General features: G+C 51.5%; 1 protein-coding gene across 2 annotated transcripts in view; it reads left to right on the forward strand.

Moving 5' to 3' along the window:
• Window positions 1-23,128, forward strand: part of kcnh2b (potassium voltage-gated channel, subfamily H (eag-related), member 2b) — a 237,131-nt gene extending 214,003 nt beyond the window's left edge. For both annotated transcript variants that reach the window (XM_085992158.1, XM_085992159.1), the window contains exons 14-16: window positions 8,279-8,465; window positions 18,237-18,414; window positions 20,133-23,128. In XM_085992158.1, the coding sequence (XP_085848284.1) occupies window positions 8,279-8,465; window positions 18,237-18,414; window positions 20,133-20,411 (644 nt within the window). In that variant the 3' untranslated portion in view covers window positions 20,412-23,128. The remainder of the gene's footprint in view (window positions 1-8,278; window positions 8,466-18,236; window positions 18,415-20,132) is intronic.
• Window positions 23,129-24,100: the final 972 nt, after the last annotated feature.

A 24,100-nucleotide genomic window follows, 5' to 3' on the forward strand; every position in this document is an offset into this window, starting at 1 on the left:
GGGATGGCTGTCGGTGTAGGGACCAGGTGCTAGGGTTTGGATGATCAGCTATGATCTCGCTGAATGGCGGAGCAGGCTCGAAGGGCCGAATGGCCGACTCCTGCTCCTAGTTTCTATGACAAAATATTTGTTTAACGTTTCTGCCATTTCCTTATTCCCCATAATAATTTCTCCTGTCTCAGCCTCTAAGGGACCAATGTTTACTTTTGCTACTCTCTTCCTTTTTACATACTTGTAGAAGCTCTTACAATCTGTTTTTATATTTTATAGTTTACTTTCATTCTATTTTTTCCCTTTTTATCAATTTTTTGGTCAACCTTTGCTGGTTTCTGAAACTCTCCCAATCCTCAGGCTTACTATTATTCATCTTTCAATCTAAATACTATCCTTAACTTCTTTAGTTAGCCACGGTTGAATCACTTTTCTCGCAGAGTTTTTGTTTCTCAATGGAATATATTTTTGTTGAGAATTATGAAATATTTCTTTAAATGCTAGCCACTGCTTATCTACCCCCATCCCTTTAATCTATTTTTTCCAATCTACCTTAGCCAACTCGCCCCTCATACCTCTGATAGAATTTCACGTTAAGTTTGAGAGTGACTTGCCTAAATCCGAAACTAGAGTCTTAAACTTAAATAAAGCCATTCTATCATATTATGATCACTCTGCCCCAGAGGATCCTTTACTATGAGATTGCTAAATAACCCTGTCTCATTACACAATACAAGATCTAAAATAGCCTGTTCCCTAGTTGGTTCCATGACATATTGTTCCAGGAAACTGTCCCAAATGCATTCCATGAACTCGTTCTCCAGACTACCTTTGCCAATTTGATTTGTCTGGTCTGTATGAAACATAGAAGATAGGAGCAGGAGTAGGCCATTCGGCCCCTCGAGCCTGCTCCGCCATTCAATGAGATCATGGCTGATCATCCAAATTCAGTACCCTGTCCCTGCCTTCTCCTCATATCCCTTGATCCCTTTAGCCTTAAGAAATATATCTAACTCCTTCTTGAATATATTTAATGAATTGGCCTCAACTGCCTTCTGTGGTAGAGAATTCCACAGGTTCACCACTCTCTGGGTGAAGAAATTCCTCCTCATCTCTGTCCTAAATGGCTTACCCCTTATCCTTAGACCGTGACCCCTGGTTCTGGACTCCCCTGCCATCGGGAACATCCTTCCTGCATCTAGTCTGTCCAGTCCTGTTAGAATTTTATATGTTTCAATCAGATCCCCTCTCATTCTTCTAAACTCCAGCGAATATAAGCCAATCGACCGAATCTCTCCTCATACGTCATTCCTGCCATCCCAGGTATCAGTCTGGTGAATCTTCACTGCACTCCCTCCATGGCAAGAACATCCTTCCTCAGATAAGGCTACCAAAACTGCACACAATACTCAAGGCGTGGTCTCACCATGGCCCTGTACAACTGCAGCAAGACATCCTTGCTCCTGTACTCAAATCCTCTCGCTATGAAGGCCAACATACCATTTGCCTTCTTAACCGCCTGCTGCACCTGCATGCTTACCTTCAGCGACTGGTGCACAAGGACACCCAGGTCGCGTTGCACTTCCCCTTCTCCCAATCTATTGCCATTCAGATAATAATCTGCCTTCCTGTTTTTGCCACCAAAGTGAATAACCTCCCATTTATCCACATTATACTGCATCTGCCATATCACCCAACCTGTCCAAATCATACTGGAGTTTCTCGGCATCCTCCTCACAGCACATACGCCCACCCAGCTTTGTGTCATCTGCAAACTTGCCGATATTACATCTAGTTCCCTTGTCCAGATCATTAATATATATTGTGAATAGCTGGGGTCCTAGCACCGCTTGCCACTCAGAAAAAGACCTGTTTATTCCAACTCTTTGAAGATTAAAGTCCCCCATGATTATTACATTACCTTTGTTACAAGCTCCTACTATTTCTTGATTAATATTCTGTCCAACGGTATAGCTACTGTTAGGGGGCCTATATACTACTCCTACTACTGTTTTCTGCCCCTTCTTATTCCTTATCTCCACCCATACTGATTCTACTTCCTCATCTTCCGAGCCAAGATCCTTTGGCCTAGAAATTCAGTTGTTAGCGCCAGCCGCTAGCGCCTTAGGAGGAGGAGAAGTGGGGCGCTAAGCGGCTAGCGCCCGGGCGCGGCATGATGTGCGCCTCTCGCGAACTTCACTCAAGATTTAGCGGCGGCGCAAAACCGCAGCGTCCGCTCAGCTGCGCGCGCAGATCCTGACGTCATTGGTGCGCCCCGAACCGGAACTTCAGTGGCGCCGCCCTTCTGCGCGCCTGGCGCCCCCAGCGACTGGTAGAGGGGAACGGTTCCTAGTCGCTGCGGGGCGCGGGGGGCGCTATTTAAAGGGGACTCCTCCTGCATTATAAGTGGCAGCCATTTTGTGCCAATCCTTCTGTGTGAGAGACGGATATTTGGAGAGAGACAAAGGGAGAGAGCTTTCTGCTTTGACTCAACGCTCGCACAGGTACTTCTGGCTTCAGGCCAGAGCTTTGCACTTGGATTTAACTTTCAGTGCCATAGTCTTGAGTCACCACATATAATGGGGGCTGCAATGGGTGGAAACGTTGGGCTTCTCCATTGCATTCAAAGGGCTCAGAGACGCCGTGAGAGAGTGCCAGTCATGGCCAGACGGAGAAGGGCCAACAGGCGTTGGCACAGGAGGCCTTACCCACCCAGGGTATACCGCCAGCAGTTCTCATATCTGAACATGTCTGAGGAGCAGTGTGTTCGGAGGCTGCAATTCAGAAGGGAGGTGGTCACTGAGATCTGCCACCTGCTTCGCAGAGATCTGCAGCCACAGCTGAGGAGCAGGACGTCTCTGTCGGTGGCAGTGAAGGTGACGGTGGCTCTCAACTTCTATGCCACCGGCTCCTTCCAATCCGCTACTGGGGACATTGCCAACATCTCCCAGTTCGCGGTACATTGCTGCGTCCGCCAGGTGAACAATGCCCTTTTCAGAAGGGGACGTCAGTACATCTCCTTCCCATGACCCTGGACAAGCAGCAAGAGCGTGCAATGGGATTTGGAAGAATAGCGGGCTTCCCCATGGCCCTGGGCGTAGAACTGATGAACCAGCAATGGGCAGGCCTTGCTTCAGGGTTGCAGCCAAACAAATCGACCCTCCCCCTTTAAGAGCTGACCGGCGCCAGCGTGTCTGCCTTCAATCAGCAACTCGCCGCACCTGCGCTGCGCCCGGCCTCGGTGTTAGCGCCTCGGCTCGCCGGCTTAGCGCCTTATGATAGTCGTGCATCGCCTGCTTTAGCGCAGCAGCAACCTCTTGGGGCGATGCAACTCAATTCCGGCGAAGGTGGCGCTAAGTTGCACCGGGCGCTAAATTTAGCGAACGCCCGGCTGTAGCGCCCCAAACGTGGCGATACTGAATTTCTAGGCCTTTCTCTCTACTGTCCTTATGTCATCCTTTATTATCAGGGCTACCCCACCTCCTTTTCCATTCTGCCTGTCTTTTCAAAATGTTAAGTGCCCTGGAACATTTAGTTCCCAACCTTGGTCTCCTTGCAACCACGTCTCTGTAATGGCTATCAGATCAAACTCATTTATCTCTATTTGTGCCACGAGTTCGACTATCTTGTTACGAATGCTTCATGCATTCAGATAAAGAGCCTTTAATTTAAATTTTTTACCATTATTCCCTGCTTTGACCTTATTCTCTGCTGCACTGCTACTGTTAAACTCTCTGGGGTAAGAATAGGGTAGTGCCCCCCGCCCCGGCGCTAATCTGAGGCACCTATCAACTGAATTTAGCCCCATCTGTCCCTTCCTGTCACACTGGTTATTTTTGTCCAAATCGCTACACTGCTCTATTGCCTTGACCTAACTCTTTAGATTTCTAAATTTCCCCTCACCTGACCCCTCCCCCCACTTTTTTAGTTTAAAGCCCTATCTACAGCCGTAGTTATTCGAATCACCAGGATGCTGAGCCCGTCCTAACAGATCAGCTCCCTGTTTCCCCAGCACTGGTGCCAGTGCCCCATGAACCGAAACCCCCTTCTCACACACCGCTCTTTGAGCCACGCATTTAACTCTCTGATCTGTTTGACCCTATGCCAATTTGTGCGTGGCTCAGGTAGTAATCCAGAGATTATTACCCTTGAGGTTCTGCTTATTAATTTAGACCCTAGCTTCTCAAACTCCCTCAGCAGAACCTCATTCTTAGCTCTACCTATGTCGTTGGTTCCTACATGGAGCATGATAACTGGATCCTCCCCCTCCCACTCCAAGTTCTTCTCCAGCCGCAAGGAGATATCCTTAACCCTGGCACCGGGCAGGCAACACAGCCTTCAGGACTCTCTTTCACGGCTGCAGAGAACAGTATCTATCCCCCTGACTATACTGTCCCCCCATACTACCACATTCCTTCCTTCTCCCCCCATTTGGATATCCCCCTGTACCACAGTGCCGTGGTCAGTTCGCCCATCCTCCCTGCAGTCCTTTTCCTCATCCATACAGGTAGAAAGTACCTCGTACCTGTTGGACAAGGTCCAGGGCTGAGGCTCCTCCATCTCCTGAGGCTCCTGAATTTCTTCACTCAGAGAGTGGTGAACCTGTGGAACTCATTGCCACAGAGGGCAGTGTACGCCAGCTCATTAAATATATTTAAGAGGGAATTAGATATATTTCTACGGGCAAAAGGGGTTAAGGGTTACGGAGAGAAGGCGGGGACGGGATACTGAATTAAAGGATCAGCCATGATCTCATCGAATGGCGGAGCAGGCACGAAGGGCCGAATGGCCTACTCCTGCTCCTATCTTCTATGTATCTATGTATGTATCACTATATCCTGGGTCCCCATACCTTCCTGACTCGCAGTCACACCCTCCTGTCCCTGACCACTGACGAACTCTAAAGTACGACTTAACCTAAAGGGTGTGACTGCCTCCTGGAACAAAGCGTCCAGGTAACTCTCCCCCTCCCTGATGCATCGCAATGTCTGCAGCTCGGACCCCAGCTCAACAACCCTGAGCCGAAGTCCCTCGAGTTACAGACACTTACTGCAGATGTGATTGTTCGGGATCGTGATGCTCTCCACAGACTCCCACACGCTGCAGTTACCACACACCACCCGCCCTGCCATCTCGAACCTTGTTTTATTTATTAATTCATTAGTTAAAGCTTTTATTCAATTGATATTTTAGTTTTATTGTGTGATTATTTTATCTAGTTTAAGTTATTAATGTAATAAACACGAGCAAGTTACGGTTTCTCAGCTCTTGATTTAACCCCCTTCCCTAATTAGGGAGCAAAAAGAGCGGTAAGCCTGCTCTCCTGTGACCTCAATCTTTGTTGTTGTTTTTGAATCAGAGCCTCGTCGCTGCCGCTGCTTTAATTCAGGTCCGCTCTCGGGCCGCTCTTTATCCTCTCGCCACTGTCGCTGCTTTAATTCAGCTCCGCTCTCGGGCCGCTCTTTATCCTCTCGCCACTGTCGCTGCTTTAATTCAGCTCCGCTCTCGGGCCGCTCTTTATCCTCTCGCCGCTGCCGCTGCTTTAATTCAGCTCCGCTCTCGGGCCGCTCTTTATCCTCTCGCCGCTGCTTTAATTCAGGTCCACTCTCGGGCCGCTCTTTATCCTCTCGCCGCTGCCGCTGCTTTAATTCAGCTCCGCTCTCGGGCCGCTCTTTATCCTCTCGCCGCTGCCGCTGCTTTAATTCAGGTCCGCTCTCGGGCCGCTCTTTATCCTCTCGCTGCTGCCGCTGCTTTAATTCAGGTCCGCTCTCGGGCCGCTCTTTATCCTCTCACCGCTGCCGCTGCTTTAATTCAGGTCCGCTCTCGGGCCGCTCTTTACCCTCTCGCCGCTGCCGCTGCTTTAATTTAGCTCCGCTCTCGGGCCGCTCTTTATCCTCTCGCCGCTGCTTTAATTCAGGTCCGCTCTCGGGCCGCTCTTTATCCTCTCGCCGCTGCCGCTGCTTTAATTCAGGTCCGCTCTCAGGCCGCTCTTTATCCTCTCGCCGCTGCCGCTGCTTTAATTCAGGTCCGCTCTCAGGCCGCTCTTTATCCTCTCGCCGCTCCCGCTGCTTTAATTCAGCTCCGCTCTCGGGCCGCTCTTTATCCTCTCGCCGCTGTCACTGCTTTAATTCAGGTCCGCTCTCGGGCCGCTCTTTATCCTCTCGTCGCTGTCGCTGCTTTAATTCAGCTCCGCTCTCGGGCCGCTCTTTATCCTCTCGCCGCTGCCGCTGCTTTAATTCAGGTCCGCTCTCGGGCCGCTCTTTATCCTCTCGCCGCTGTCACTGCTTTAATTCAGGTCCGCTCTCGGGCCGCTCTTTATCCTCTCGTCGCTGTCGCTGCTTTAATTCAGGTCCGCTCTCGGGCCGCTCTTTATCCTCTCGCCGCTGTCACTGCTTTAATTCAGGTCCACTCTCGGGCCGCTCTTTATCCTCTCGCCGCTGTCGCTGCTTTAATTCAGGGCCGCTCTCGGGCCGCTCTTTATCCTCTCGCCGCTGTCACTGCTTTAATTCAGCTCCGCTCTCGGGCCGCTCTTTATCCTCTCGCCGCTGCCGCTGCTTTAATTCAGGTCCGCTCTCGGGCCGCTCTTTATCCTCTCGCCGCTGCTTTAATTCAGGTCCGCTCTCGGGCCGCTCTTTATCCTCTCGCCGCTGCCGCTGCTTTAATTCAGGTCCGCTCTCGGGCCGCTCTTTACCCTCTCGCCGCTGCCGCTGCTTTAATTCAGGTCCGCTCTCGGGCCGCTCTTTATCCTCTCGCCGCTGTCGCTGCTTTAATTCAGGACCACTCTCGGGCCGCTCTTTATCCTCTCGCCGCTGCCGCTGCTTTAATTCAGCTCCGCTCTCGGGCCGCTCTTTACCCTCTCGCCGCTGCCTCTGCTTTAATTCAGGTCCACTCTCGGGCCGCTCTTTATCCTCTCGCCGCTGCCGCTGCTTTAATTCAGGTCCGCTCTCGGGCCGCTCTTTATCCTCTCGCCGCTCCCGCTGCTTTAATTCAGGACCACTCTCGGGCCGCTCTTTATCCTCTCACCGCTGCCGCTGCTTTAATTCAGCTCCGCTCTCGGGCCGCTCTTTACCCTCTCGCCGCTGCCGCTGCTTTAATTCAGGTCCGCTCTCGGGCCGCTCTTTTTCCTCTCGCCGCTGCCGCTGCTTTAATTCAGGTCCGCTCTCGGGCCGCTCTTTATCCTCTCGCCGCTGCCGCTGCTTTAATTCAGGTCCGCTCTCGGGCCGCTCTTTACCCTCTCGCCGCTGCCGCTGCTTGAATTCAGGTCCGCTCTCGGGCCGCTCTTTATCCTCTCGCCGCTGCCGCTGCTTTAATTCAGCTCTGCTCTCGGGCCGCTCTTTATCCTCTCGCCGCTGCTTTAATTCAGGCCCACTCTCGGGCCGCTCTTTATCCTCTCACTGCTGCCGTTGTTTTCTACTATCTACAAGGCACGAGAGTGGATATGATAAGGGAATCAAGGGATATGGGGATAGTGCAGGAAAGTGGAGATGAGGTAGAAGATCAGCCATGATCTTATTGAATGGTGGAGCAGGCTCGAGGGGCCAAATAACCGACTCCTGCTCCTATTTCTTATATTCTTTTGTTCTAAGTCAGGAGTGTGATGGAATACTTTCCACTTGCCTGGATGAGTGCAGTTCCAACAACATTCAAGAAGCTCGACACCATCCAGGACAAAGCAGCCCGCTTGATTGGCACCCCATCCACCACCTTAAACATTCACTCCCTCCACCACCGGCGCACCGTGGCTGCAGTGTGCACCATCTACAAGATGCACTGCAGCAACTCGCCAAGGCTTCTTCGGCAGCACCTCCCAAACCCGTGACCTCTTCCACCTAGAAGGACAAGGGCAGCAGGAGCATGGGAACACCACCACCTCCAAGTTCCCCTCCAAGTCACACACCATTCTGACTTGGAAATATTTCAGCTGTTCCTTCATCGTCGCTGGGTCAAAATCCTGGAACTCCCTCCCTAACAGCACTGTGGGAGTACCTTCACCACACGGACTGCAGCGGTTCAAGAAGGTGGCTCACCACCACCTTCTCAAGGGCAATTAGGGATGGGCAATAAATGCTGGCCTTGCCAGCGACGCTTACATCCCGTGAACGAATAAAATGAAAAGGTAACCCACTCTCAGGTAGGCAGTTTGGTACGCCGGTGGTAGCCTAGTGGTTGTGGGACTGGACCAGCAGCTCTCACACGGGGAGTTTGAACCCCACCAGGGCAAGTTGTGAAATAAAATGTTCTACACCCCCTGATCAGCGTGATTGATCTTCCCTTTCCTGTCTCACAGGAGCCTTTGCCAGTGTCTCCAACATCTTCAGTTTCTGGACCGATCCCCATGCCCGCCTGCACCAGGAGGTGCCACGATCTTCAGTGTCGACACACTGCACGACGGAGGAGCCAGCCTCAGCATTGACCAGGCGGCACTGGTCAGACATAGATTGCCAGCTCCAACTCCTTCAGAAACAGTTAAACAGGTAACGATCCCGGTCTCCGCGCTTGACCCCAGAGCTTGCGCACAGAGCTGGGAAAATCACAATTGGAGTGGAACGCAAGCAGAGTGGAAGAATTTGGTGACAGTAGGAATTGGTGGAGAGGAGGAAGACAGTTTCTCGAGTCCAACTCAAAAGGAGGACTCTAAGTTAAGTATCTAGATATCTAATATATAGTTTCTTTGTGTTTAGTACCTGTGTGGTTCTTGTTAAACTTGACTAAATTTTTGTCTTTTTTCTGTTTTAAGTTAGGTCAGTGGGTTAAACTAAGAAGTTTAGTGAGTAATCTATGAAGTAAAGGGATGGCAGGGCAGCTCAGTCCCATGGAATGCAGCTCCTGTGCCTTGTGGAGACTCCAGGACGCTTCCCTTGTCCTGGACAACCACATGTGCAGGAAGTGTCGTCAGCTGGAGGAGCTGGAGCTCTGGGTTTCGGAGCTTGAGCAGCAGCTGGCATCACTGCGATGCATCCGTGAGGCTGAGAGTGGGGTATCGCAGGGGCCGGCCCTTGGACCCCAGCTATTCACAATATATATTAATGATCTGGATGAGGGAACTAGATGTAATATCTCCAAGTTTGCAGACGACACAAAGCTGGGTGGGCGTGTGTGCTGTGAGGAGGATGCCGAGAAACTCCAGTATGATTTGGACAGGTTGGGTGATTGGGCAGAAGCATGGCAGATGCAGTATAATGTGGATAAATGTGAGGTTATCCACTTTGGTGTCAAAAACAGGAAGGCAGATTATTATCTGAATGGCAATAGATTGGGAGAAGGGGAAGTGCAACGAGACCTGGGTGTCCTTGTGCACCAGTTGCTGAAGGTAAGCATGCAGGTGCAGCAGGCGGTTAAGAAGGCAAATGATATGTTGGCCTTCGTAGCGAGAGGGTTTGAGTACAGGAACAAGGATGTCTTGCTGCAGTTGTACAGGGCCTTGGTGAGACCACATCTGGAGTATTGTGTGCAGTTTTGGTCGCCTTATCTGAGGAAGGATGTTCTTGCCATGAAGGGAGTGCAGCGAAGATTCACCAGGCTGATACCTGGGATGGCAGGAATGACGTATGAGGAGAGATTGGGTCGATTGGGCTTGTACTCACTGGAGTTTAGAAGAATGAGAGGGGATCTCATAGAAACTTATAAAATTCTAACAGGACTAGACAGACTAGATGCAGGAAGGATGTTCCCGATGGTTGGGGAGTCCAGAACCAGCGGTCACAGTCTAAGGATAAGGGGTAAGCCATTTAGGACAGAGATGAGGAGGAATTTCTTCACCCAGAGAGTGGTGAACCTGTGGAATTCTCTGCCACAGAGGGCGGTGGAGGCCAATTCATTAAATATATTCAAGAAGGAGTTGGATATATTTCTTAAGGCTAAAGGGATCAAGGGATATGGGGAGAAAGCAGGGACAGGGTACTGAATTTGGATGATCAGCCATGATCTCATTGAATGGCGGAGCAGGCTCGAGGGGCCGAATGGCCTACTCCTGCTCCTATCTTCTATGTTTCTATGTTTCTATGAGAGCTTCGTGGATAGCACGTTTCAGGAAGTGGTCACCCTGCAGATAGAGTGTGCAGGCAGAAAGGGAATGGGTGACCACTAGACAAAAGAGGACAAGGCAGGTAGTGCAGGAGTCCCCTGAGTGCATCTCGCTCTCTAGCCGGTATTGTACTGAATACTGGTAGTTCCTCTGGGAAGTACGGCCAGAGCCAAGTCCATGGCACCATGGGTGGCTCAGCTGTACAAGGTGAGGAGGACGATCGGGAAAGCAATAGCGGTAGGGGATTCGATGGTTAGTGGAGCAGACAGGCGTTTCTGCAGCCGCAGCAGTGACTCCAGGATGGTACGTTGCCTCCCTGGTGCCAGGGTCAAGGATGTCACTGAGCGGCTGAAGAACATTCTAAGGGGGGAGGGTGAACAGCCAGAGGTCGTGGTCCATATCGGTACCTATGACATAGGTAGAAAGAGGGATGAGGTCCTGCAGGCAGATTTTAGGGAGCTAGGAAAGAGATTAAAAAGCAGGACCTCAAAGGTAGTAATCTCCGGATTACTCCCGGTGCCACGTGCTAGTGAGTATAGGAATAGGAGGATAGAGCAGATGAATGTGTGGCTGGAGAGATGGTGCAGGAGGGAGGGCTTTAGATTCCTGGGACATTGGGACTGGTTCTGGGGGAGGTGGGACCTGTACAAGCCGGACAGGTTGCACTTCAACAGAGCTGGGACCAATATCCTCACGGGGGGCAGTGGGGTTTGCTAGTGCTGTTGGGGAGGATTTAAACTATCTTGGCGGGGGGATGGGCACCTGAGCGTGGATTCAGAAGGGAGAGAAGCAAAGCTGGAAATGGAGGGCAGAAAATTATTAAGTGAAACAAAAAGAAAATACTGCGAATGCTGGAAATCTGAAATAAAAACAGAAAATGCTGGAAATACTCAGCAGGTCAGGCAGCATCTGTGAAGAGAGAAGCAGAGTTAACGTTTCAGGTCGATGACCTTTCGACAGAACTGGAAAAAAGCAGGAAATGGAACAGATTTTTAAGCAAGTGTAGGAGCCGGGAAAGGGGGAGGGGGTGAAAGAACAAAAGGGAAGGTCTGTGATAGGATAGAAGGCAGGAGAGGTTAGGAGACATTAAGAGATATTCAAGGCGAGAGGAGTTGGTAATGGGACAGGTTAAGAAACAAACCTGATATCATTGGGATTACAGAAACATGGCTCCAGGGTGACCAAGGCTGGGAACTCAACATGCAGGGGTATTCAATATTCAGGAAAGACAGGCAAAAAGGAAAAGGAGGTGGGGTAGCATTGCTGGTTAAAGATGAGATTAACACAATAGTAATGAAGGATATTAGCTCTGATGATGTGGAATCTGTATGGGTAGAGCTGAGCAATACCAAGGGGCAGAAAACATTAGTGGGAATTGTATAGACCTCCAAATAGTAATGCTGATGGAGACTGAAGTATTTGACTCAGAGACTAGGGTCCTGTATTTAAATAAAGGAAACTACGATGGTATGAGGCGCGAGTTGGGTAGGATGGATTGGGGAACGTTACTTAAATGGTTGACGGTGGATGGGCAATGGCAAACATTCAAAGACCGCAAGGATGAACTACAGAATTTGTTCATCCCTGTTTGGCATAAAAATAAAACAAATAAGGTGACTCAACCGTGGCTAACAAGGGAAATTAGGGATAGCATAAGATCCAAGGAGAGGACATATAAATTGGCCAGAAAAAGCAGCAAACCTGAGGATTGGGAGCAGTTTAGAATTCAGCAAAGGAGGACAACGGGATTAATTAAGAGGGGGAAAATAGAATATGAGAGTAAGATTGCAGGAAACATAAAAACTGACTGTAAAAGCTCCTATAGATATGTGAAGAGAAAAAGATTGGTGAAGTCAAGTGTAAGTCCATTGCAGTCAGAATCAGGGGAATTTATAATGGGGAACAAAGAAATGGCAGACCAATTAAATACATATTTTGGTTCTGTCTTCACAAAGGAGGACACAAATAACCTCCCAGAGATGTCGGGGAACATAGGGTCTAATGAGAGGGAGGAACTGAATGAAATCAGTATTTGTAGGGAAATGGTGTTAGGGAAATTGACGGGATTGAAGGCCGATAAATCCCCAGGGCCTGATAATCTACACCCTAGGGTACTTAAGGATGTGGCCCTAGAAATAGAAGATGCATTGCTGGTCATCTTCCAAAATTCTATAGACTCTGGAACAGTCCCCATGGATTGGAGGGTAGCTAATGTTACCCCACTATTCAAAAAAGGTGGTAGAGAGAAACGAGGAATTGTAGACCAGTAAGTCTGACATCAATAGTGGGGAAAATGCTAGAGTCCATTATAAAAGATGTAATAGCAGAGCACTTGGAAAACAGTGACAGGATCGGACAAAGTCAACATGGATTTACAAAAGGTAAATCGTGCTTGACTAATCTACTGGAATTTTTTGAGGATGTAACTGATAGAATAGATAAGGGAGAACCAGTGGATGTGGTGTATTTGGACTTTCAGAAGGCTTTCGATAAGGTCCCACATAAGAGATTAGCATGTAAAGTTAAAACACATGGGATTGGGGGGTAAGGTACTGATTTGGATAGAGAACTGGTTGGCAGACAGGAAGCAAAGAGTTGGAATAAACGTGTCTTTTTCCGAGTGGCAGGCAGTGACTAGTGGGGTACCGCAGGGATCGGTGCTAGGACCCCAGCTATTCACAATATATATAAATGATCTAGACGAGGGAACTAGATGTAATATCTCCAAGTTTGCAGATGACACAAAGCTGGGTGGGCGTGTGTGCTGTGAGGAGGATGCTGAGAAACTCCAGTATGATTTGGACAGGTTGGGTGATTGGGCAGATGCATGGCAGATGCAGTATAATGTGGATAAATGCGAGGTTGTCCACTTTGGTGGCAAAAACAGGAAGGCAGATTATTATCTGAACGGCATTAGATTGGGAGAAGGGGAAGTGCAACGAGACCTGGGTGTCCTTGTACACCAGTCGCTGAAGGTAAGCATGCAGGTGCAGCAGGCGGTTAAGAAGGCAAATGGCATGTTGGCCTTCATAGCGAGAGGATTCGAGTACAGGATTAAGGATGTCTTGCTGCAGTTGTACAGGGCCTTGGTGAGACCACACCTTGAGTATTGTGTGCAGTTTTGGTCACCTTATCTGAGGAAGGATGTTCTTACCATGGAGGGAATGCAGCGAAGATTCACTAGACTGATAACTGGGATGGCAGGAATGACGTATGAGGAGAGATTGGGTCGATTGGGCTTATATTCACTGGAGTTTAGAAGAATGAGAGGGGATCTGATTGAAACTTATAAAATTCTAACAGGACTAGACAGACTAGATGCTGGAAGGATGTTCCCGATGGTCGGGGAGTCCAGAACCAGGGGTCACCGTCTAAGGATAAGGGGTAAGCCATTTAGGACAGTGATGAGGAGGAATTTCTTCACCCAGAGAGTGGTGAACCTGTGGGCTTCTCTACCACACAGGGCAGTTGAGGCCCATTCATTAAATATATTCAAAAAGAGTTGGATATATTTCTTGAGGCTAAAGGGATCAAGGGATATGGGGAGAAGGCAGGGACAGGGTACTGAATTTGGATGATCAGCCATGATCTCATTAAATGGCGGAGCAGGCTCGAGGGGCCGAATGGCCTACTGCTGCTCCTATCTTCTATGTTTCTTAAGGATGGCTCTAGATGGGGTGTGAATTGCGCTGGCGGAATGAAAGACAGCTGCCAAGTGGGAGAGAAGAAAAAAAAACACAAAAAAAAGTAAGTGTGGAAAAAAAATTATATATAAAGGACAGGGGTCGAGGTTATGGCCTGAAATTGTTGAACTCTATGTTGAGTCCGGAAGGCTGTAAAGTGCCTAATCGGAAGATGAGGTGCTGTTCCTCGAGTTTACACTGAGCTACATTGGAACAGTGCAAGAGGCCGAGGACGGTGAGGTCCGAGTGGGAATGGAGTGGAGAATTAAAGTGACAGGTGACCGGAAGCTCAGGGTCGCCCTTACGGACTGAACGGAGGTGTTCCGGAAAGCGGTCACCCAATCTGCGTTTGGTCTCCCCAATGTAGAGGAGACCACATCGTGAGCAGCGAATACAGTATACTAGATTGCAAGAAGTACAAGTAAATCGCTGCTTCACCTGGAAGGGGTGTTTGGGGCCCTGGACAGTGGGAAGGGGGGAGGTATAAGGGCAGGTGTTACATCTCCTCTGCTTGCACGGGAAGTGCCAGGCGAAGGGGAAGGGGTGCTGGGGGTGATAGAGGAGTGGACTAGGGTGTCTCGGAGGGAGCAGTCCCTACGGAATGCTGAAAGGGGAGGGGAGGGGAAGATGCGTTTGGTGGTGGGATCACGCTGGAGGTGGTGGAAATGGCGGAGGATGATCTGTTGAATGTAGAGGCTGATGGGGTGAAAGGTGAGGACAAGGGGAACTCTATCATGGTTCCGGGAGGGAGGGGCGGGGGTGAGGGCAGAAGTGCGGGAGATAGAACGGACACGGTCAAGGGCCGTGTCCACCACAGTAGAGGGGAATCCTCGGTAGAGGAAAAAGAAAGACATGTCGGAAGCACTGGTGTGGAAGGTGACATCGTCGGAGCAGATGCGGCGGAGACGGAGAAACTGGGAGAATGGAATAGAGTCCTTACAGGAGGCGGGGTGGGAGGAAGTGTAGTCCAGGTAGCTGTGGGAGTCAGTGAGCTTGTAGTGAATATTTGTCAATAACCTATCCCTAGAGATGGAGACAGTGAAGTCGAGGAAGGGAAGGGAAGAGTCGGAGATGGACCATGTGAAGGTGAGGGAAGGGTGGAAATTGGAAGCAACGTGAATGAAATTGTCTAGTTCAGGGCGAGAGCAGGAAACGGCACCGATACAGTCATCAATGTACCGGAAAAAGAGGTGAGGGAGGGGACCCGAGTAGGACTGGAACAAAGAGTGTTCCACATATCCCACGAAAAGGCAGGCATAGCTAGGACCCATGCGGGTTCCCATAGCAACACCTTTAATTTGGAGGAAATGAGTGGAGTCAAAGGAGAAGTTGTTCAATGTGAGAACAAGTTCAGCCAGGCGGAGGAGGGTGGTGGTGGATGGGGACTGGTTGGGCCTCTGTTCAAGGAAGAAGCGGAGTGCCCTCAGGCCATCCTGGTGGGGGGTGGAGGTGTAGAGGGATTGGACGTCCATGGTGACAAGGAGGCGGTTGGGGCCGGGAAACCGGAAACTGTTAAATTAGTGAGTGAGTTTGGAAGGCAGAGGAAACAAAGGCTTGAAAATAGACACAAGGGAGTTTGTCAGTGCTAAATGGGATACACTTCAATGCAAGGCGCCTAGGGAATAAGGCAGATGAGCTGAGGGCACAGATAGACACGTGGCAGTATGATATTATAGCTATTACTGAGACATGGTTGAAAGAGAAGGCAGGAATGGCAGCTCAACATTCCTGTTACAGGGTTTTGAGATTAAAGACAGGATAAAAAAGGAGGGGGGTCGCAATATTGGTTAAAGAAACAATTACAGCTGTGAGGAGGAATGGTATCTTAGAAGGATCATCAAAGGAGGCCATATGGGTTAAACTGAAGAACAACAAAGGGACAATGACACTGCTGGGAGTGTACTGCAGACCGCCAAACAGTCCAAGGCAGCTAGAAGAACAAATATGTAGGCACATTTCTGAGAAATGCAAAAACAATAGAGCAGCAATCGTCAGGGATTTCAACTACCCTAACATTAACTGGGATAAAATCAGTGCATAAGGTATAGAGGGAGCAGAATTCATAAAATGCACTCAGGAGAACTTTTTTAGCCAGTACGTAGCAAGCCTGACAATAGTTCTGGACTTAGTTTTAGGGAATGAAGCTGGGCAGGTGGAAGAGGTATCAGTGGGAGAGCATGTTGGTGGTAATAATCATAATTCAGTTAGATTTAGCGTAGTTATGGAAAAGGACAGAGATAGACCAGGAGTAAAAGTTCGCAATTGGGGAAAAGCTAATTTTACTAAACTGAGAGAGAGGTGATTTAGCCAAAGTGGACTGGAGACAGAAACTTGAAGGTAAATCAGTGTCAGAGCAGTGGGAGGCATTCAAGGAGGAGATAGCGAGGGTTCAGAGCAAGTATGTTCCCTTAAAGAAAAAGGGTGGGACTAACAAACCTAGAGCTCCCTGGATGTCAAAGGGCACACGGGGTAGGATAAGGCAAAAAAGGGAAGCTTATGACAGATACTGAGGGCTCAATACTGCAGAAACCCTAGAGGAGTATAGAAAGTGCAGGGGTGAAATTAAAAAGGAAATTAAGAAAGCAAAGAGAGGGCATGGAAAAATATTGGCAAGTAAAATCAAGGAAAACCCAAAGATGTTTTATATAAATATATAAAGAGTAAGAGGATAATTAAAGAAAGAGTCGGGCCTATTAGGGACCATAATGGTTACCTGTGTGTGGAGGTGGAAGACATGGGTAGGGTTCTTAATGAATACTTTGCATCTGTTTTCACACAAGAGAGGGACGATGCAGAAATTGCAATCAGGGAGGAGGGGTGTGAAATATTAGATGAAATAAACATAGTGGGAGAGGAAGTATTAAGGGGTTTAGCATCTTTGAAAGTGGATAAATCGCCAGGCCCGGATGAAATGTATCCCAGACTGTTAAGAGAATTAAGAGAGGAAATAGCAGAGGCTCTGACCATCATTTTCCAATCCTCTCTGGCTACAGGTGTGGTGCTGGAGGACTGCTAATGTGGTACCGTTGTTCAAAAAGGGAGAAAGGGATAGACCGAGTAATTACAGGCCAGTCAGCCTAACCTCGGTGGTGGGAAAATTATTGGAAAAAATTCAGTGGGACAGGATAAATCTTCATTTAGGAAGACACAGATTAATCAGGGACAGTCAGCATGGATTTGTTAAGGGGAGGTCGTGTCTGATTAACTTGATTGAATTTTTTGAGGAGGTAAGAAGGAGGGTCGATGAGGGTAGTGTGTTTGATGTAGTCTATATGGATTTTAGCAAGGCTTTTGATGAGGTCCCACATGGCAGACTGGTCATGAAAGTAAAAGCCCATGGGATCCAAGGCAAAGTGTCAAGTTGGATCCAAAACTGGCTCAGAGGCAGGAAACAAAGGGTAATGGTCGAAGGGTGTTTTTGTGACTGGAAGGCTGTTTCCAGTGGGGTTCTGCAGGGCTCAGTACTGGGTCCCTTGCTTTTTGTGGTATATATCAATGATCTAGACTTGATTGTAGGAAGTATGATTAAGAAGTTTGCAGATGATGCAAAAGTTGGCTGTGTGGTTGATAATGAAGAAGAAAGCTGTAGACTGCAGGAAGATATCAATGGACTGGTCAGGTGTTCAGAACAGTGGCAAATGGAATTCAATCCGGAGAAGTGTGAGGTAATGCATTTGGGGAGGGCTAACAAGGAAAGGGAATACACATTAAATGGTAGGACACTGAGAAGTGCAGAGGAACAAAGGGACCTTGGAGTGCATGTCCACAGATCCCTGAAGGTAGCAGGACAGGTAGATAAGGTGGTTAAGAAGGCACACGGGATACTTGCCTTTATTAGACGAGGCATAGAATATAAGAGCAGGGAGGTTATGCTGGAACTGTATAAAACACTAGTTGGGCCTCAGCTAGAATACTGCGTGCAGTTCTGGTCTCCACATTACAGGAAGGATGTGATTGCTCTAGAGAGGGTGCAGAGGAGATTTACGAGGATGTTGCCTGGTCTGGGGAATTTTAGCTATAAGGAAAGATTGGATAGGCTGGGGTTGTTATCTGTGGAACAGAGGAGGCTGAGGGGAGACCTTATTGAGGTGTATAAAATTATGAGGGGCCTAGATAGAGTGGATAGGAAGGACCTATTTCCCTTAGCAGAGAGGTCAAAAACCAGAGGGCACAGATTTAAAATAATTGGTCGGAGGTTTAGAGGGGATTTGAGGAGAAATGTTTTCACCCAGAGGGTGGTGGGAGTCTGGATCTCACTGCCTGAAAGGGTGGTCGAGACAGAGACCCTCATCACATTTAAAAAGTACTTGGATATGCTCTTGAAGTGCCGTAACCTACAAGGCTACGGACCAAGAGCTGGAAAGTGGGATTAGGCTGGAGAGCTCTTTGTCGGCCGGCACGGACACGATGGGCCGAATGGCCTCCTTCTGTGCTGTAAATTTCTATGATTGAACCCGGTCTCTGTGATTGACTGCGGACGCTTTGATTTGCTGCTGTGTGGATTCCCATATTCCTGACGCATTTGCTCCTATTTTTAGGGTGGAATCCAGAATGACGAGCGACATGAATACCATTCTGCAGCTGTTACAGAGGCAGCTGGTGCTGATCCCACCAGCCTACAGCACAGTGTCGTCTCCCTCGCCACCCAGCCACACTGACCAGGAGAGCACGGCATCCTTCGCCATGGCATCGGCAACTGTTGGTCCACTCTCTCAGGTAGGTCGCTCTCTCAGGCGGGTCGCTCTCTCAGGCGGGTCCCTCTCTCGGGCGGGTCGCTCTCTCGCTCTCTCGGGCGGGTCGCTCTCTTGGGCGGGTCGCTCTCTCGGGCGGGACGCTCTCTCGGGCGGGTCGCTCTCTCGGGCGGGTCGCTCTCTCACTCTCTCGGGCGGGACGCTCTCTCGGGCGGGACGCTCTCTCGGGCGGGTCGCTCTCTCGGGCGGGTCGCTCTCTCGCTCTCTCGGGCGGGACGCTCTCTCGGGCGGGTCCCTCTCTCGGGCGGGACGCTCTCTCGGGCGGGTCGCTCTCTCGGGCGGGTCGCTCTCTCGCTCTCTCGGGCGGGACGCTCTCTCGGGCGGGTCCCTCTCTCGGGCGGGACGCTCTCTCGGGCGGGTCGCTCTCTCGGGCGGGACGCTCTCTCGGGCGGGTCACTCTCTCGCTCTCTCGGGCAGGTCGCTCTCTCGGGCGGGTCGCTCTCTCGCTCTCTCGGGCGGGTCGCTCTCTCGGGCGGGTCGCTCTCTCGGGCGGGTCCCTCTCTCGGGCGGGTCCCTCTCTCGGGCGGGTCGCTCTCTCGGGCGGGACGCTCTCTCGGGCGGGTCGCTCTCTCACTCTCTCGGGCGGGTCGCTCTCTCGGGCGGGTCGCTCTCTCGGGCGGGACTCTCTCTCGGGCGGGTCGCTCTCTCGGGCGGGTCGCTCTCTCGGGCGGGTCGCTCTCTCGGGCGGGTCGCTCTCGGGCGGGTCGCTCTCTCGGGCGGGTCGCTCTCTCGGGCGGGTCGCTCTCTCGGGCGGGTCGCTCTCTCGGGCGGGTCGCTCTCTCGCTCTCTCGGGCGGGTCGCTCTCTCGGGCGGGACGTCTCGGGCGGGACGCTCTCTCGGGCGGGTCGCTCTCTCGGGCGGGTCGCTCTCTCGGGCGGGTCGCTCTCTCGGGCGGGTCCCTCTCTCGGGCGGGTCGCTCTCTCGGGCGGGACGCTCTCTCGGGCGGGTCGCTCTCTCGGGCGGGACGCTCTCTCGGGCGGGTCGCTCTCTCGGGCGGGACGCTCTCTCGGGCGGGACGCTCTCTCGGGCGGGTCGCTCTCTCGGGCGGGACGCTCTCTCGGGCGGGTCGCTCTCTCGGGCGGGTCGCTCTCTCGGGCGGGTCCCTCTCTCGGGCGGGTCGCTCTCTCGGGCGGGTCGCTCTCTCGGGCGGGTCCCTCTCCTCCCCCTAATTCCATACCAAATAATCTTCTCCAGTAATCAAACATTTTCTCTCTGTCTCTCTCCGTCTTTCGGATGAGACATTAAACCGAGGCCCCGTCTGCTCTCTCAGGTGGATGTAAAAGATCCTATGGCACTATTTCGAAGAAGAACAGGTGAGTTCTCCCCAGTGTCCTGGCCAATATTTATCCCTCAATCAACATAACAAAAAAACAGATGATCTGGTCTTTATCACATTGCTGTTTGTGGGAGCTTGCTGTGCGCAAATTGTCTGCCGTGTTTCCTACATTACAACAGTGACTACACTTCAAAAGTATTTCATTGGCTGTAACCGGTGGTCGTGAAAGGTGCTGGAGAAATGCACGTCTTTCTTTTCTCTATCTCTTTTTGTCTATTCCTTTCTTTCTCTCTCTCCCAGTCACTCTCTCTATCTTTTTCTCTATTCCTCTTGCTCTTTCTCTTTCCTCTCTCTCTCTCTTTCTCACCCTCACCCACTCCTCTTCATGTTTGTTCTCTATATTCCAGAACTCTGATTATCTCCAACCGGAAGTGGTCCAGCTGAAACTGTGCGATTCTCTGATTGGTGAAGTGGAGCTGGGGAGCGACATTTTGGGGTGTTACTCCGGGCCACGAGGGTCTCTGGGAGCCCCCTCACACAGGCCAGAAACAGTGAGCTTGGGCCGGGAGCGCCTGCACCCAGCACCACTGTATGATGCAGATCGACGCTTCTCTCTGCCGGAACAGCTGAGGGCCCCGCTCGACAATCCGAAGCCCCAGAGATATTCATCTGTTCCTGGCAGCTAATGGAAGGGTCCCTGCCTCTCACAGACAGGCCACTGCTCCTCCACTGGTCCTGTCAGATATGAAGGGGCAGGATGCTGAGCACCGACTCCGGGAGGTCAACAAGGATGTTCCTGAGAAAGAACTGTTCCAATTGGCTACTGGATGGAGAGGAAAGTCTAAAAGTCTAACACAGAACCCCTCTCCCCTCAATAACTGACCGCGACTCATCAAGTCCTTGTGTGATGACAGTTTGGTCCAAAGACTTTGCAGCCTGGGTCATCGGGACCTGCAGCTCCCACTTGGCTCCGCGGGACCCTTCTTTGTCTGAGCTACACCTTGTAAGGCCCATTCACATTTACTGTCCATTGTCATAAGCACCAATGATCTGAAGGCTTCTCCATGGGACTCAGCGAGAGTTAGCTGGACTAACGTGGATCGCAGAGTGTGGCAACCTGCTGCCTCAAATGGCACTGGCCAGTGACCGGCCGGAGTGTGGGACCAGACAGACTGTGGGAGTGAGGGATTGGCCGGAGAGTGGGACCAGACAGACTGTGGGAGTGAGGGATTGGCCGGAGAGTGGGAAACAGCCAGGCTCCACCTGGTGCAGCTACTCCCACTTCCAGGGCAGGCTCCTGCTGTAAACTAGGCCCAGTCTGGGTGATGGACTCTGATTATAGTCGCCTGCCCACGCTCCAAGGGCCTGTGGACATAGCTTGACAAAGACTGTGTTTGTGTAACAGGAGCGTGTCTGTATAAGAGCGGGATCCCACAGAGAGCACGTGTGTTTGAGACAATCCAGCAGACGACTGGTGTGACAGCATCCCATGATTGCAATAGATCACAGAGCACAAAATAAACAGGTGTTCAAACTGGCTTCTGACCTCTCGCAGTGTTAGCAGGGCCTGTGACACACTCGCTCACTGTTAGCGGGCCCTGTGACACACTCGCTCACTGTTAGCGGGGCCTGTGATACACTCGCTCACTGTTAGCGGGGCATGTGACACACTCGCTCACTGTTAGCGGGGCCTGTGACACACTTGCTCACTGTTAATGGGGCATGTGACACACTCGCTCACTGTTAATGGGGTCTGTGACACACTCGCTCACTGTTAATGGGGCGTGTGACACACTCGCTCACTGTTAGCGGGGCCTGTGACACACTCGCTCACTGTTAGCGGGGCCTGTGATACGCTCGCTCACTGTTAGCGGGGCCTGTGACACACTCACTCACTGTTAGCGGGCCCTGTGACACACTCGCTCACTGTTAGCGGGGCCTGTGATACACTCGCTCATTGTTAGCGGGGCCTGTGATACACTCGCTCACTGTTAGCGGGGCCTGTGATACACTCGCTCACTGTTAGCGGGGCCTGTGATACACTCGCTCACTGTTAGCGGGGCCTGTGATACACTCGCTCACTGTTAATGGGGCCTGTGACACACTCGCTCACTGTTAGCGGGGCCTGTGATACACTCGCTCACTGTTAATGGGGCGTGTGACACACTCGCTCCCTGTTAATGGGGCCTGTGACACACTTGCTCACTGTTAGCGGGGCCTGTGACACACTCGCTCACTGTTAGCGGGGCCTGTGACACACTCGCTCACTGTTAGCGGGGCCTGTGACACACTCGCTCACTGTTAGCGGGGCGTGTGACACACTCGCTCACTGTTAGCGGGGCCTGTGACACACTCACTCACTGTTAGCAGGGCATGTGACACACTCGCTCACTGTTACCGGGGCCTGTGACACACTCGCTCACTGTTAATGGGGCATGTGACACACTCGCTCACTGTTAATGGGGTCTGTGACACGCTCGCTCACTGTTAGCGGGGCATGTGACACACTCGCTCACTGTTAGCGGGGCCTGTGACACACTCGCTCACTGTTAGCGGGGCCTGTGACACACTCGCTCACTGTTAGCGGGGCATGTGACACACTCACTCACTGTTAGTGGGGCATGTGACACACTCGCTCACTGTTAATGGGGCATGTGACACACTTGCTCACTGTTAATGGGGCGTGTGACACACTTGCTCACTGTTAATGGGGCGTGTGACACACTCGCTCACTGTTAGCGGGCCCTGTGACACACTTGCTCACTGTTAGCGGGCCCTGTGACACACTCGCTCACTGTTAGCGGGGCCCGTGATACGCTCGCTCACTGTTTGCGGGGCCTGTGACACACTTGCTCACTGTTAGCGGGGCCTGTGACACACTCGCTCACTGTTAGCGGGGCCTGTGACACACTCGCTCACTGTTAATGGGGCGTGTGACACACTCACTCACTGTTAGCGGGGCATGTGACACACTCACTCACGGTTAGCGGGGCCTGTGACATACTCGCTCACTGTTAATGGGGCATGTGACACACTCGCTCACTGTTAATGGGGTCTGTGACACACTCGCTCACTGTTAATGGGGCGTGTGACACACTCGCTCACTGTTAGCGGGGCCTGTGACACACTCGCTCACTGTTAGCGGGGCCTGTGATACACTCGCTCACTGTTAGCAGGGCCTGTGACACACTCGCTCACTGTTAGCGGGCCCTGTGACACACTCGCTCACTGTTAGCGGGGCCTGTGATACACTCGCTCATTGTTAGCGGGGCCTGTGATACACTCGCTCACTGTTAGCGGGGCCTGTGATACACTCGCTCACTGTTAGCGGGGCCTGTGATACACTCGCTCACTGTTAGCAGGGCCTGTGACACACTCGCTCACTGTTAGCGGGGCCTGTGATACACTCGCTCACTGTTAATGGGGCCTGTGACACACTCGCTCACTGTTAGCGGGGCCTGTGATACACTCGCTCACTGTTAATGGGGCGTGTGACACACTCGCTCACTGTTAATGGGGCCTGTGACACACTTGCTCACTGTGAGCGGGGCCTGTGACACACTCGCTCACTGTTAGCGGGGCCTGTGACACACTCGCTCACTGTTAGCGGGGCGTGTGACACACTCGCTCACTGTTAGCGGGGCCTGTGACACACTCACTCACTGTTAGCAGGGCCTGTGAGACACTCGCTCACTGTTACCGGGGCCTGTGACACACTCGCTCACTGTTAATGGACCCTGTGACACACTCGCTCACTGTTAGCGGGGCATGTGACACACTCGCTCACTGTTAATGGGGCATGTGACACACTTGCTCACTGTTAATGGGGCGTGTGACACACTCGCTCACTGTTAATGGGGCGTGTGACACACTTGCTCACTGTTAATGGGGCGTGTGACACACTCGCTCACTGTTAGCGGGCCCTGTGACACACTCGCTCACTGTTAGCAGGGCCTGCGACACACTCGCTCACTGTTGGTGGGGTGTGTGACACACTCGCTCACTGTTGGTGGGGCGTGTGACACACTCGCTCACTGTTGGTGGGACGTGTGACACACTCGCTCACTGTTAGCGGGGCCTGTGACACACTCGCTCACTGTTAGTGGGGCGTGTGACACACTCGCTCACTGTTAGTGGGACATGTGACACACTCGCTCACTGTTAGCGGGGCCTGTGACACACTCACTGTTGGTGGGGCGTGTGACACACTCACTCACTGTTCGCGGGGCCTGTGACACACTCGCTCACTGTTAGCGGGGCCTGTGATACACTCGCTCACTGTTAGCAGGGCCTGTGACACACTCGCTCACTTTTGGTGGGGCGTGTGACACACTCGCTCACTGTTAGTGGGGCATGTGACACACTCGCTCACTGT

The sequence above is a fragment of the Somniosus microcephalus genome, chromosome 7 (assembly GCF_052327205.1).
Source record: "Somniosus microcephalus isolate GS21.2 chromosome 7, FLI_Smic_1.0, whole genome shotgun sequence".
Classification (NCBI taxonomy): domain Eukaryota; kingdom Metazoa; phylum Chordata; class Chondrichthyes; order Squaliformes; family Somniosidae; genus Somniosus; species Somniosus microcephalus.